Source organism: Lytechinus pictus, chromosome 12 (genome assembly GCF_037042905.1).
Source record: "Lytechinus pictus isolate F3 Inbred chromosome 12, Lp3.0, whole genome shotgun sequence".
Lineage (NCBI taxonomy): Eukaryota > Metazoa > Echinodermata > Echinoidea > Temnopleuroida > Toxopneustidae > Lytechinus > Lytechinus pictus.
In genome coordinates, this window is record NC_087256.1 from 2101184 (window position 1) to 2117078 (window position 15895).

Genomic DNA, 15895 nt, shown 5'->3' on the forward strand with positions numbered 1-15895 from the left:
AATCAGTAGGGCTTATATTATTAGAATATTATCTCGCACTTCCATTCCTTTGCCACCTAGTTTAAAAATCCTAATGCCACCACTGTGTATCTCATGACATTGTATCATTGATTTGATGTGAAATACGAAGAAAAACAAACGGCTATCTCATGGAGTATTTTGTTTGTTCAATTTTGTTTTATCCTCAAAAGGCACCCATTAATGTTTATTTGGGGAAAAGTAAAATAAGCATTAAAAAAATAACAATATCTCCATTTTTAGGTTTGAAAAACGATTTTTTTTTTTTTTAATAAAGTAAAAGGAATCGAAAGTATTTTTACAACTAATAAACTAACGCAGATAACGATTACAGGGGCGGATCCAGGATTTTTTTAAAGGGGGCACATTTTCCCGAGGAAAATGTGTCAAGCAAAAAAAAAGGGTTTGAACCAAAAATTAAGGGTATTTCGTCCACGTAAAGAAAATGACAAGCTAAAAACATTTTTTTTTTTTAAACACCATTTTTACATTAGAAATCTTAATTGTGCCTCTCAAAAGAGGGGGCACGGCCGGCTGTGCCCCCCCCCCCCCCCTGGATCCGCCAGTGAACGATTGTATATTTTGGGTCCCATTATAATAGCGAAATAATCAACTGGCTATGAATGATGGAAGAAGTTATTCACGTATTGATTTTACCCTCAGTGTGTGGTGTTTTTGAATTGTCAATAGAGCTAAAGTGAAGCCTCGCGCCGAATATACCACACAATGATGTAACGGTACTTCCCAACGAATCGTCCAATCAGAGCGCGATCTTCCCACGGATCGGAACATCCCCTAATCTATTTTTAGAGCATTACATCAAACTGTCAATATTGTTCGCGAGAGCGGTATAAAAAGGAAATTCAATACTGTGCAGAAGGTATGGTACTTACACTGTTTGTGGGAAGAAAGTAATTCCGTTGTCATCGCCTGCTGTTAGTGTTGACTGTGAAGATATTATGGAGTCTGCAAGAAAATTATTACGAAGTGCTAGCAGGCGAATTCGTCGAGTTTCCAGAAATGTTGAAGAAACAGATTTAGGGAGGTCCTCGCCGAAGGAAGTGGACCCCAAAGCAGAGGCATCGACATCCATGGTGACCACGGCTGAGAGTCCACTGGAGGCCGGTGAGCTAGCAGCCGCTGCTGCCAAACTGAGTGATTTGGAGAGCTCAACAGAAGATGTACGGGGCTCTAGAGATGGAAATGAAAAACAGGATTATATTGATCAGCTTTTTATCAAACAACGCAGGTATGAATTAAACTAAGCAGTATGATCATTAAGCCAATGAGGGAAGGTTAGTTTAAAATTAGTCTTAGTTTACGTAGACCAAAATATCAGTCTATTTTGATCAGGATATATATGCTCCGCTTAGACTTTGTCCTGCTTTTGTTGCATCCCCTCCCATCATTGGAGGAGGACTGAAAAAAAAAAGAACCTATGAAACAGTGGATTTTTCAGTATAGAGTAATAGAGGAAAGAATATGTGACTGTGCGAGAAAGAGGTCGAAACTATTGCTTTGAAGAGAGAGAGAGAGAGAAAGAAAATGAAAAAAAAGGTGATACTAAAGGGGAGTAAAAAGGGGACCAGAATCCTGGGATCATGTGGGGTATTTTTAGATTAGATCAACGGTCTCAACTGCAAAATGAAATGAGAATAAATTAATAATAAAATAAGTGCATCTTTATAATAGAACACAGTGTTATGCATATGTGCATTGTTAAAACAATTTAAATTAATTATTTTTGACAATTTTTTTTTTGTATCATGTTCTTTAGGGAGCTGAACCATGAACTAAGGCAGATCCAGAACAGTCATCGCCCAGTAAGCAAGGGTGATCAGAGACGAAACATTGATCGCTTCCTCCGTCAACATCTCCATGGTGATGTGTCGGACAGTATCAGTGAGGGTTCCAACGAGGGCAGCAATCAATCTCCAAGACGTAGGAGGCGGAATGGTATCGTTATGCAGGAGCTGGAAGGGTTGTCACAGCAACAGTCCGTCACCCAGCGTCTCCGTTGCCCGACGTTCCGTCGCGATCTTGAGAACATGGTTCGCGGCGTTGTCATAAGACAGGAGAGGGAGGTTGAGGCTGCTCTGAGGTTGCGTACAGCTGGTCTCCCTGGTAACAGGCGCCTCCCTCTTGCTGGTGAAGCAGGTGGAGTTGATACGAGGAGTTCTATCAGCGCAGTCTCATCAGTCTCCAGTGGACAGTCTCTCCTTCCATCAGTATCGATGTTAGGATTGAATGGTATTCCGGTAGGTAACTCTCTATTTAATGCAATGGCCATATCCAGGATTGATATATTTTTCTTATAAATAAAATGACAGACTGACTTTGTAACCCCTCCCCCTTACGTACCATCTTGAACACATTATTAGAGGATAAAGGGAACACAACCCCACAATAGAAATAATAATGTGTAATACCATTTCATTATCAATCCACTTTTATGTGATATGTTGTAAAACTAGATGTAAATTATAGAAATTAAGAAATCTATACCAATTAAGTCAACCATTATTGACACCCTCGCCTCTTATACAGGCACCTCAATGGAATTTATGATTATTACCACAATTTTATTTATGTTTGTGTAATTGAAGAAATGGAACATATGCTAATATATAAATATACAATCTCTCATCCCCCCACAAATAATCCAGATAAAATACAAAATTTATCTAAATTGGTGAAATGTTAAGAGTAGTAATAATATTGTGATGACTGTAACATGTTTACCTAATGGTCCTAACACACTAAATAACAAACATAATTTTTCATTGAGTAGTGTCAGAACAAAATGTGAAGGATATCATCAAATGTGCACCCAAACAAAAAGTTGATTTGAATAAAAAGAGAAAAATCCAACAAGCATAACTTCATCAAAAATTTCATCAAAATCGTATGTAAAATAAGAAAGTTATGACATTTTAAATTTTCGCTTAATTTCACAAAACAGTTATATATGCACATCCTGGTCGGTATGCAAATGAGGAGACTGATGACGTCATCCACTCACTATTTCTTTTGTATTTTATTATATGGAATATGGAATATTATAATTTTCTCCTCATTGTCATGTGAAACAACAATTTGTTCCTCCCTGAAAGTGTGGAATTAGTGTTGTTTAATTTTATATGGTTCACTCAAGTTGGTTCTTGTCAAATCTGTAAAAAAATGAAATATTGTATAATTCAAACAACAAAAACAAAATAAATAGTGAGGGACATCATCGACTGTCTCATTTGCATGTAACTGAGTTGTACATGTAACTGTTTTGTGAAAGATAGGCGAAACTTTATATCTGATTTTGATGATATTTTCAGCAATATGCTAGTTTGATATTTCTCTATTTATTCAAATCAACATTTTTCTGGGGTGGACTTGACCTTTAAGACTAAGAGTTAATGCCATATAAATGTCAATATCCTTGTTATGTGACAAACATGTAGTAGCATCTACTATGACTCATTGCTTGCGCAATACATTGCGTTTGTGTTGCAATCTGGCTCGTAATGCTAATGAGACAAGACAACACTCTTTTCCCACTGACAAATGTTTGGCTAATTTATTTTAAGAAATGTGATTAGATTATGACAATTCTAGCATGTTCATGACAAGAACTACATGTATGGCAGTAAACTACCCAAATCTAAAAAAAACAAACTATTATTATGTTATTTTCTCGATGAAATAGGCCAGTGCGAAAGGTATTGGCTTATATGATGAGATCATGCATGTTGATCAAGAAAAATGTCAATAAATGTAGAAATTATGTCATTCCTAATATGTCATGTATTTTATTGATGATGAGGGTATTAAGTCAACTGATATGATAAATATGTACGTCCCATCCATTTACTGGTATCAGTACATGGAAGTGAGCATACTTGTTGAAAAGGTTTGGACTTTGATACTAGTAGGAAATAACTCATGACTAAACACCCTTACAATGCCTGGAGAGGCTTATGCTGTTTGGGGCCCTCGTCAGGGGTAGGGTATCATGCCTTTTGGCAGATTCTCAAACCTATCAATATCTATTACCATGTCTTTTAAAGGTCTGTGATTAGAAACATACATTTTTTGTTGTCCCAGGGAAAGGGGATTGGGGTACTCTAGCTCCCACCTCTCCCTTTCCCTTTTCTTTTATTTTTCTGAATTTCTTCCTTTTATTTTTATTTCATGTATTTTGCCTTCTTGGGTTTGATAGATTATCTTGTCCTGTTTTGAATGCTTTCTTTCTTTTAATCACTTCCCCTCCCACTCCATCATATTTGTTTGACTCTTTGCCCCCTTTAGCCACATTCTCTCTACTCTATTTCATTTTCTATTTTTCTCCCCAAACCCATTCTTAACTAGCTAATTATGTCATAATTTGCCTGTATTTTTTGTTAGAGAAATGTGACATTTAGAATATGTGATATATAAAAATTACAAAAACTCTATTACCCCCTCATCCCCAATGAAGTTTATCAGAAAAAGTGCAATGCTTAAACTGCTATAGCTCCTAAACCAAAAAAATTCTTATGTTTCTCTTTAACAGGCTGCACCACCTCTTCCTCCATTTCCTGGCCAGCATCACATTCCAGCCCCGCCCCCACCCCCAACACAGCAACCCCAGCAACATCATCAACCACAGAATGCTGTTCCACTACCACCACCACCACCACCACCTCAACAACAACCACAACAAGCCAACAGATGGCCCATGCCTACTGCACCTTGGTTGGTACAAAACAGGTAAGATTTTAAAACTCAACTTTGAGGAAAACTCAAGATTTGTAATCTTGTTGATTAAATGCAAATTGAAGTGAAATACTCTGTGCCAGTGATATGCAACATTTTTCCTGGCCGACACATATTCTATGTGAAAGAAACGTACATAACATGCATGTAAAATATATTTCCAAATGAAGTCCTAAATATGTCGTCAATCTTCCACATAGACAAGTTATACAAATAACCAATCAAACTTAACCTTTCTGCCTGCCTTTCTAACAACTTGAAATGTCTGTCTTTGCAAGATATCTTATTAAAGAAAATCCCGTACCTCACAAACAACCCAAGTAGACAAGTGTTGACAATTACTATCAAATGGACAGTGGCCACACACATGGTGCTATGCTAGGCATTCTACATGGAAGTGCTAATATGAGATCTGTACAGAAGTCAAGTATACAAAAAGGGTCAAATTACCTAATAGCAAATTCCAGTGCAAACCAATACAGTAGGTTATTTTACCAGTTACAGATCTTTGGGCAAAAGTTAAAAAGCGCCTTTGGGTTTGTAAACCTTACCTTTGAATTAATATCAACTATCTCTATGTTATTTTTCCAGTGTGAATGGAACCCAGGGACCTCCCAATCGGGTCCAGGTCTTACAGCAGGTCCAGAGAGAGGCTGTGGTCTCTGAGATCAGTGAGTTAGTCCATCGTCAGTTGGTTCAAGAGACCCTAGAAAGTGATTTCAGAGGACGATTAGAATTCTTGATGATGGTAAGTGTCAATTTAACCCTAGTAGTCCAGGGGTATTTTGTAATCCTGTTTGTCCTTGTTTGCAGATTGTGTTATCACAAAAAAATAACAGGTTCCCATAGGTAACTTTCACTTGATCTATTTGTTCTATTTCATATGAATTAATTAGATGCCAATTTATGCATGAAGCTATAATTTGTAAATCTATAAACAAATCTTCCCCGCTCCCTCATTTACAAACAGACCACATTCTGCCTTTGTATGCCATTTTATGAAAAATGACTATAAAAAGCAGTAATTTTGAGGTGTAATATCTATTTTTTAGTTGGTCACTGTTATGCTTACTTGATTTTTATGCAAATTAAGTTGTTATTTATTCAAATTAACTTGCTATTTGTGTAGATCAGCTGATCAGTGTGATTATTTAACAATATCTCATTTTATGAATAGAAATAAATCTGATCATCTGGACTTACTGGTTTGAAACGGGGAACAGTTTCACGTCCGATCCGGGACGCTTCTTCAGCTCGTCTGAACTGGCAGGAAATTGTCGTTGCCGCTTGGTGGCGACGCACAATCTATGTTATTGTCTATGAGACGTCGAGGAATTTTTTGAATTACAGGGTTGTAAATCTCATTTAAAGTGTATTTTACAATTTTTCAGAATCGTTTGGAAACCATCGGGCCCGAGTCTGGCGAACGGGTGATGAACTTTCTCAACACAATCCCACAGAGTCAACATATCAGACGAAATGATTTCTCTCATCTCGGAATTCACGCTCCTTCTACACAGAGGGATGATGGACTATCCGGAGCAGTTGGGGGCGCTACAGTACCTGCTGCATTCGTAAGTAACAAACTCACTTAGAGATTGAGTGAGAGAGGGTGCTTTGACAATGATGGTTATAATAGTGGCTTGATATCTTTGTTGATTTTCTCCCTCTGAATTGGATGTAACTACCAGTTCAAAAGCAATCAAAAGATATTAAAGTAGCAAATACAAATTCTAAAATTAGATGATTTGAATAATAGCATCATTGGATAGAATTCTGACTGTATACTCCTCTTTTGGAAATTTAGTTTAACTTATACTAATTTATCTTTGTGAACCATTATGGTACAAATCGTGTAATTGGTAAAATGATTCAAGCCCTCCTTGAATCTTTGAATCAACTGAATTAAACTAAAGTATTAAAAATAAGAGCAGCCATTCTAAATTTTATATTTTTTGAATGGTATTTCATTTAATATTTATTTTCTTTAAAAAAAAATATATATCATCACAAACAACGGTTGATAAAAGTTAACATATGAAAGCAATCAAACTGCTCTAGCACCCTCCAGTGGTAGGATTAGGCCAGGATGCAAAGTGCAAACGTGTGCCAACTTTATCTGGGAAGTGACTCATGGCTTACCAAAGATTTATTTACAGTCATTCAAACTATCTTAGCCCCATCTGTTGTTGGATCGCAAGAAGTGCGCTGCATGGAAGGAAAGGAGTGAAGTACATTCATATACATCCAAGCTCGTTCCACTGCAATGTTGCAGATAATGAAAAGTTTGAAGAGAAAGAGAGGGTGGGTGGGGGGGCAAGTTATGGGCTGCTTATCATTGGAAGTCTAGCGCCATCTGTTGGTAAAGTCTTTACAGTTGTATGATGATTCACATTGTGTAATTTAAGTACAGCAGTGTGAAAGAGCTCTCCATGTATGTAGGCCAATCATTCCTGCTTGAATTGCTCCATTTAAAGGCACTCAACCTTACTACAATGCAGTGGACATGAAAAAAGGAACTAAATAAATGATTTTTCAGTCAGCAACAAAAGTGCAGGCCTTATGAATGGGTGAATTCATCCAACCATGTTTCAACTCATGGTCACTTTCAGAAAGGATATTTGTGTATCCTGCTGGAAACGCATTGACCTCAATCTTAATACCAGTCCATACATCTCTCCTTTCATGTGCATTTCCCTCTGTACTGCATGGCGCATTCATTAGTTGTGTTCTCATAGCCAGGCATGAATTCAAAATTTATATATCAGAAATGTTAGAACATCATTAACTAATTTTTTAGTGAAAAGGGCATATTTTTGGGGCATATTTCTGAAAATTATCTGTTTAGTACTTTCTTAAGCATATTTTTTTGTGGAAAATGTACATCAGAGACAATCATCAGTTATAATGATAATGTTCACTTAAGTTTTAAATGTTCTAGTTGAAAATAAGATCATGGTCTGGTTTCATAAGGACTTGTTATAATAACAAATGCAAACTTCTATAACAAATTTACAATCAGCCAATCAAAACGAAGGATTTCAGTAGCTTGTAACTGTTATTACAAATTTGTTATTATAACAAGTTTTATGAAATGGGCGCCAGATCGATCTTGTTATCTTGGAGTCTTAATATCTTAAGCACATTTTTTTTTGTGTGTGAAAATATCCCATCCAACAACACACTTGAAGGATACAATAAGGAAGCTTACCAGGGCTTAAACAATAACTGTAAAGCTCAATAGAGATTAAGCAGACAATTTCTCAAGTGTATTTGCCTCAAGTGTTTCCCCTAGAGGAAGAATTTAAATGTTTTATGCAACATTAAACCTGTTTAGCGAGACTCATCCACCCAGAAACCTGCACATTTTTGTAGGGATTAAATATCAGTCTAATGTTTGAAACTTTGATGGTCTCGATTGGTAAAGCAAGTACCTACACCAAGGAGGTAATGACTTAAAACCTAAAATATCAGGATGTTTGAATATATGATGGTGTAAACACACCATGATGAAGAACTCAGAAAATATGACCTGTTTGGGTCCAGTGTGAGGTCATATTGAGTTCAACTAGAAGGTCAGATTGTGGTTTGAATGTAATGGTCACCTCATCCTATATCCACTAACCCTAGTAATATTACACTCTCTATGGACATGACCTGACCAACACAAATAGACCCTATTCACATTCAAAAGTTGCACGTTTACTGTAAGTGATGAGCCAAGGATTAAGTTTCATCAAAACATTTTGATTTTAGGTACTGTAGATTTCATACCATTTGAAAAAATCATGACCTAGTAAAGTTTAGAAATGAAAAGAAAAAAAGCACATATTTACAGTAAATTCAAAGCTTGCGGAGAGAACTGCTATGTTTTTAATATTGCTTGCAGTTTGAGTTTAACTAAGAAATTGTAAAAACAGAATGCAATGTGAAAACAACAATAACAAGACTATACCACATTTTTATAAATATTTCAATTTTGGAGAAAATTATTTGGAGTATTACTGGTTAGTGGTTAATTTCCTTTCTATTTTTAAGGTTTGTGATTTATTTTGAGAAGAAATGGTGATGGGTGCCACATTGGATGATGCCACAAACTGTAGCATTAGCTATCCTAGTTTACTGCTAAAAGAATTATCATTTCAATTTGAAAAAAAAAATGAAAATCATCATCACTTAATATAGGCCAGTCCATATACAACCCAACATGAATTGAATGGACAACCAAAGTTTAGGTGCAGCATTTTCAAATTTTGGAATAGTATTAGATAATTAATGATAGGCATTGACTCATGCGCAGATATTGAAAACGTAACAGTAGTACTCATGCCGAAATCAATAACTCTATCATCAACCTGTTGACGACTAAACATGGAGATAAATCTCATGGGTTTGATACCGGTTTGCACATTTAAAGGCTTAAGTCGGCATTTGCAAAGTGAAATTAAAATGGACGGAAGGGGTATGGAGAGAAATGATTTATAAGAATACGACCCATTAAATGACCATGGTTGCCTTGGTGAATTGAATAGGCTTTAGAAGGTTATGTCACTGTTCAAACTTGACATTGGCATTTTCAAGCATAATGAGAAAATTTGTTTTCCTAATGGTAGGAAATGTATAATTAATTAGCACTGCATGAATGCTTTGTTAATACCAGTATAAAGCTGTGAGAATCCTTGGCGGGGTATATCAGAAATGGATTGGCTTTTGTGTAGGCCTTTACTGTTATAGGAGGTAGGCTATATTTTATAAATTAGAAGTGGATTAATCACTTACGGAGACCAGTGACCTGTGCTAGCCATTTTAAAATGAATTAGATAGATTGGATAGATGATGCATGACTGTATGAAACAGATGATGTACCGATGATCATTCCTATAAAGATCACTCTGAAGTGGGCAGAAATAATGAAACGGAGAAATATCCCTTACTCATCACAAAACTACTTGCTTTATAGTTTATTTTAAAATATTTGTTTATGTCACACTACAGAACAATTGGATAATATACATGGAATGCTAACTACTATTTTTTTGTTCTGTGTAAACAAAGTTCTTTTATACATTTTGAAATAAAAAAAATACAATGGTTTCATTAGAAAACAGTGTATGCTTATAACAAATACAAATTGATTGGATCATTGGCAGTTACACAGAAGATATCGGCATAACTGATTAGTTGCTCTACAAGAAATTTATTTAGGAAAACACCAAACAAATTGGCATATCAAATGTTACTTTCTTGGCATTGGTGAGAAGACATGAGAATATAAATTTTATTCTGCAGCTAAACTTGTTTAAAAAGGGTTTTGTTTTCTCAATAATGACTAATGCTATATTCAAGAGTACTACCATAAAACAGTAATCATAAAAACATTTGGAATGCTGACAATAGGGTTATAGTAGTGGAACCAGGTCAGGTCAGTTCCTTTTTACTCATTCTCGAGGAGGACGCTTTTAACAAACTTTTCCCCTGCCTTCACACTCCCTTCCTCTCCATTTTTGTTAACTCTTCTGTATGAAAAGATCTCAAATATGATTGCAGGTCAAGGTTTAGACCTTAAACTCCAGACTACTGTACTTTCTTGACCATAAGCCAGACTAATGAACTGACCATGCCTTGGGGTGGTTTTTGTTGTTATTCTGTGGTTAAATGTAATTTCCATGTAGACAACGTGTTTCCTATTTGGATTAAACATAAAGGCATGTTATTAAGCACTTCTATGGACAATAGTGCATTTTAAAGTGCAACCAAAATTAGTTTTTAATGAACTCAATGAGTTCAGATTGTTGAGTTACTTGGTTCAGAAGATAAAAGAATTAAAAATAGTCTGTTATGCAATTTTGTTCTTTTTTGAAAATGTTATATGGGTATTTCAATACGTAAACATTCTTGGGAATAGCCAAGGCTGTGTACTTCTACAAGATTATACAATTATATACCCTACTGATAATAATATAGGCCTGCATGTATGTCTTTTACTCTTGAAATCAAGAAGGAATTTAATTTGTTGAGAGGTTGTTTAGAATACCTCATTTCCTAATGGTTCATCTAATTTAATCCCTTCAAAATAATTCAACATTTTCTAGGTTAATGTTAATGATTAAAGAAGGAGTATAATGGTTAGGGAAGGGTATAATAAATTGGCCACATACACATATAGGCCTTCTGCATGGTTGAAGTAAAAGGGCAATATGGATTACATCAAAATACATTCACAAGGTAAGATTGTATTTAGATGACTCTTAACATAACAGCTAGACCCAGTTTGAGAGGGGTAGGAAAATTAGTGAAGTAAAAAGAAGAAAACAGTGATAAAATTTTTCTTTTTTTATAATTGCTCAAAATGAATTCATGAATTATAAGTGGAAATCGGTTAGCAAAGGAGAAATATGTGAAGGTAAAGGGGGAGATCTATAGATGTATATATATAGATAGATAGATAGATGTTTCTTTACAAAGCCATTTGACTAAAAATGTGATCATCAAAAACTCTATTGTCTTGGGATTTTTTAAAATTATTTTTTTAACATTAGATGAGTATTAAATAGATGGATATGTTGATAGGGAAAGAATAGCGTTGTATTCTTTTTATCCACGATGTTGAAGACTGGAATGGAGTCTGAATCCTCTCATATCGCCCGCCCCCAATCATATTTGGCATGTTCGATCTAGACAGAGAAAAAAGCTGTGGTCAAGTTAACTGTGCCTAGAGGGTAATGGAGAGGGTTATAAGGGGTGTCCATGTTACCCTCTTTGACCCACTTCCCAATGGGAGGTTACAAGAAAAGAGGCGCTCTCAGAACACCCTAACAGGTGAATGGGTGCTCTTCATTACCCCTGCTTCTTCACAACTTGAGTGTTGGTAGGGACTGTAAAAACAAAATCATGAAATTGAAGTTTGTTGATTTCCATTAGATTAGATAACTACTGGAATTGGGTAAAGGAATGGGGGAAATATACTGCTTGTTCAGAAGTAAGATGTTAGAATTGTTCCATTCAGTTTAAATGTTACCTGCATTTCACTACTGAACATGTTATTTTCAATTCATGTATTAAACACAAAGTAACATCACAAATGATATAGATTTCTACAAAATAACATCACTTTTACTCTAACATCACATTACTATTCAACATCAAAATATTTTGAAGTGGGTGGGGTTTTTATGCTGAATTAATCTTGGAAGGATTCTAAGAACAGTGTCAATATCAAATCTCTTGCTTTTATGGGTTGGAGTACGTGTATTAATATCACCTTTTATTTATTGATAAACAATTACACAGATTGTTACCTGACAATGTTCTGAAGTGTTTTATATCTGACAAATAAACCCCACTATCATCATGACCATGATTAGGGGAGAATTGTCATAGAGAAAATTAATTTCACATTTTTCAATCTAAAATGTTTTTTAAGTACAAGAAGGAAAAATAGATTTTCATTAAAAGGATAAACCCCCCTACCCTTCACTCACAGTGATAGGCTTCCAGTAAAATATTGTTGCTTGCTTTGGTTTTTTAGTATGTGCATTAATACATAGCAGAAGCGTTAGTATACTTTGAATAAACAAATATGGGGTGGCCTTGTGCATGGGTTGTTTTGTACAAGTCCATTCTTTTGTTATCCATGAACCATGCATTTCAATGTATGGACGCATGTATCATAAATAGATGGACAATACTCATAAACACATCTGCAATTCCTGAATAATAGATAGTCCTAATAGCGTGACCCTGGATTGAATATGATGGGTGGTTTGAGAAACAGGTTGTGTATTTCACATGCAAAGGTCAGTTTGGAGATTGATGCAAAAAGGAAGCCTTGGTCTTTGTTGCTGATAAGATTAATAATTGAATGTTCTCCTTATAATGATGAATATTGAGCTGCCTTTCAACACTTCTTTCTCTTTGTTGATTATTTATGTATTGCAAAATACATTGCAATCTTATTTATTGAGAATGCCACGTTCTGTTAATACAAAGACATTGAATTTGAGTTTTGCAATATGTTTATTCTTTATGAAATTATCAGCAATGTGATACATGAACTTGCAGACCCTACACAGAGATGTTTTGCATTGTTTTATAAGAATAGTTTTTCAATAAGTCACTATATAATTCAGTAAATTCTGTCTAGTGGTTCAAATTTGGTTGTTGGTCAATTGAAGTTCAATAAACAGATATTTCAACATTTTTACACTCTTAAAAAAACAAGAACTTTAAATGACTAGATTAGTAGTTGACTTGAAGCAACTAATAGGTCTAGTCATATTTACAGTTTTAGTCAGATTGGATCAGGAAATAGTCAAATATGACTAATATAAACAGTTGCACCCAGCTAACCCTTAATGTAGTCAAATTTAACCCATTGAATATGATTTGATTTTTGTGCATACTTTTCCATACACCCTATCCCAAGTTTATTTGGGCATAGATCCTAAGGGTTAACTTACAGTATAACATCATATTGACTGGTCGGATGGATGATCTATCAAATCTTTTCTACTTTTTTTTTTCTTCCTGCAGATCCATGAGATGGATAGCTTGAAATCTAAGATGTCTGAACTCCATGAGATGGTTAGGATGAGCATGGAGATGCAGCTTGATCTTCAAAGAGCCATCAGACAGGAGGTGGCTGCGGCACTTCATCAACAGAATGGTAGGTGTGGCCTTCGACAATCAGGGAGGCATTTCATCAATGATTGTTGTCTGAAAAGTTGACAGAACTTTCCTTGGCTTTGATTAGCTGAGAAGCACATGTCTCTTTCTGTTTTATCTATGGTAATCATCAGATAGTGACTGCTCAGTACTGACAAATTTCATGAAGAGGTGATAACGCCTAGGGTTGGTAGGACATGGATACCAGTACATATACCTTTGTCTGGGGAGGTATTCCATGGCACTGACTCTGAAGAAATTGTTGATATGGAAAATACCATACATGAGAATGAAAGACAGATGGCTTTGTGTTACTAGAGGAATTGAAAAGTCACTTAATAATGTTCTTTTTCAAATCATTCTTGTATGTTTTCAGGTACTGCTGTTTCTCCTGCTGCCCCTGTTTCGGAGCCAGCCTCTGAGGGTAACTGCATCATCTGCCTTGATAAAGAAGTGGATGCAGTGCTGTACCAGTGTGGTCATATGTGCGTTTGCCTGACGTGTGGCCTTCGTCTCTCAACCATGGGGTCGCACTGTCCAATGTGCAGGGCACCTATTAGGGATGTCATCAGAGCTTACCGTTGTCAACGAACCTAGAGGTCTTTGCCATCTGCAGACATTCAGCCTCCCTGCAGGATCTTCTGATATTGGAATGGTTGCCTTTACCTGAAGCATTGATAGTAGTTGCCTTATACAAACCAATCCTGTAATGCATTCAAGCATTCATCCTCCTCTAGTACCATTGATCCGGACAGTGTTATGGCTAATGTGATCCTCCATTGTCTTTTACCATAAACCCTTATTCTAACCTCTCCATAGTTAAAGACAATATTCTTGACGATATGAAACAAAGAAAGAAAGCTACTTACTGTATATCCACATCCTTTCCTTTTCCTTACACCAGTATCTTCATCAATCCTCCATCATCTGTTATGATGATTCTTGTTCTAAAATGCAAAATGTCAATTTTTTGACCTCATTCCAAAAAGAGGTTCATTGTTTATCCCTACCCATTCTCTCCAGCACCATCCTCTACAACCCCCCCCCCCCCCGCTCCTCTCATCACATTGACAGCATACATATACTTTGAACAATGTAGTGTAAGTTAAGACAGTCTCTCATTTGTTCTTGAATCATGTCATCAACCTTTTGTTTCTTAGCAAGTAATCTTAAATTCATTTAAAAACTATGGTATGCAATGACCTTTGAATACTGAAAACAATGTAATCCAAGTAGATCTTCCATTCTTGATCCTCATTTGCATAATGGAGACCTATTCACAGGAATATTATGACACATTTCACCCAAAATGCAAGATGATGAATTTCTATTTTTATATTTGTTTGATATGAACTTCAGGATAAGCTCCTTTTTTTAAATATTTGATGCAAGATTTAGTAAGGTATGTATATGTATATTCATTCAATAATGGGATGTTATTTTGTCATCAATTTCAATTTTATGTTGAACTTCTTTTGCAATATTTGATTGAGAATATTATCAAAACATTTGTATGTAGCATTTACTGTATATACATAATAGAATTATGTTTGGAATTGAAATTCATTTTGAATTGTTGTTCATATATACATAGTTGTTAAAGACCAAACTTATCTCAAGTATTCAACTTTCATTTCTTTCAAAGAAATGGAAGTTTTTTAATATATCTCGTAATGTTTGATATTGTATGCATAACCTTACAGAAAGCAAACATGTCTTTATGTATGTCAAGAGGGGTTATGACAAAAAGTTTTAACTTTTAAGTAAGAAAATTTCTGTTGCTTGTTGAACAATTTGTTTAAGGATATGTGATAATGCTATGTAATTACATATATAGCTTGTCTCAGTACCTGCAATATTAGTGTGATAAATATTATTTAGCTTTGGGCATTATACGTATTTTAGTTGAAATTTGAATATGTAAATGAATATATTGTATTAAATTGAAAATAGTTTCATTGCACTAAAAACATTTCATTTTTTATTACATAAGAAATATGTTCATTAATTAGTCTATTATATCCAAGTTTTCATTGATCTGAACATATTGGATATTTTTCTTTAAACAATATATTCCTCAGGAATATGTATTTCAGAAAATTATATGATGTAAATGGGTGATCACCCAGAAAATAATGGCATATAATATACACCCAACTATATTTGTATGAAAGTATAATAAAATATAGAATTATAAACTTCGAAAAATTGTTGTCCTGTGATTTTGTTTTTACGATAAGTTTTGTTCAAAATGCTTGAATAAGATTCCTTAGGATCAGTAACAAAAAAAAGCTCATGAGATGGAGCATGTTCTGGCAAGATTTTAATAAATCAAACTAAAAAAATAAAAAGGGAATAAGCTCAGAGAAGTATGAATTATGAAAGGGGATTTTAACCAGGATGAAACATAAATAACATATTTACAGTGCACTCAATTCCGCCCTCATTAATAGTTCTGCACTTG

The 15895-nt window shown here is 35.1% G+C and overlaps 1 protein-coding gene across 1 annotated transcript; it reads left to right on the forward strand.

The window, feature by feature from the left end:
* The first annotated feature begins 656 nt into the window (after nucleotides 1-656).
* Nucleotides 657-15639, forward strand: LOC129273354 (uncharacterized). The gene is made up of 7 exons (XM_054910378.2): nucleotides 657-1267; nucleotides 1796-2276; nucleotides 4565-4761; nucleotides 5359-5515; nucleotides 6159-6341; nucleotides 13300-13432; nucleotides 13808-15639. Exons 1-7 carry the CDS (start codon nucleotides 978-980, stop codon nucleotides 14026-14028), a joined length of 1662 nt encoding a protein of 553 aa, XP_054766353.2. The 5' UTR covers nucleotides 657-977; the 3' UTR covers nucleotides 14029-15639.
* The last annotated feature ends 256 nt before the right edge of the window (nucleotides 15640-15895 follow it).

Bases quoted from the DNA above. Each gene is read 5' to 3' on its own strand.
- LOC129273354 (XM_054910378.2), top strand. From the start codon at position 978: ATGGAGTCTGCAAGAAAATTATTACGAAGTGCTAGCAGGCGAATTCGT. The intron at 1,268-1,795 runs GTATGAATTAAA...CATGTTCTTTAG, and splicing joins CTTTTTATCAAACAACGCAG to GGAGCTGAACCATGAACTAA. The intron at 4,762-5,358 runs GTAAGATTTTAA...TTATTTTTCCAG, and splicing joins CCTTGGTTGGTACAAAACAG to TGTGAATGGAACCCAGGGAC.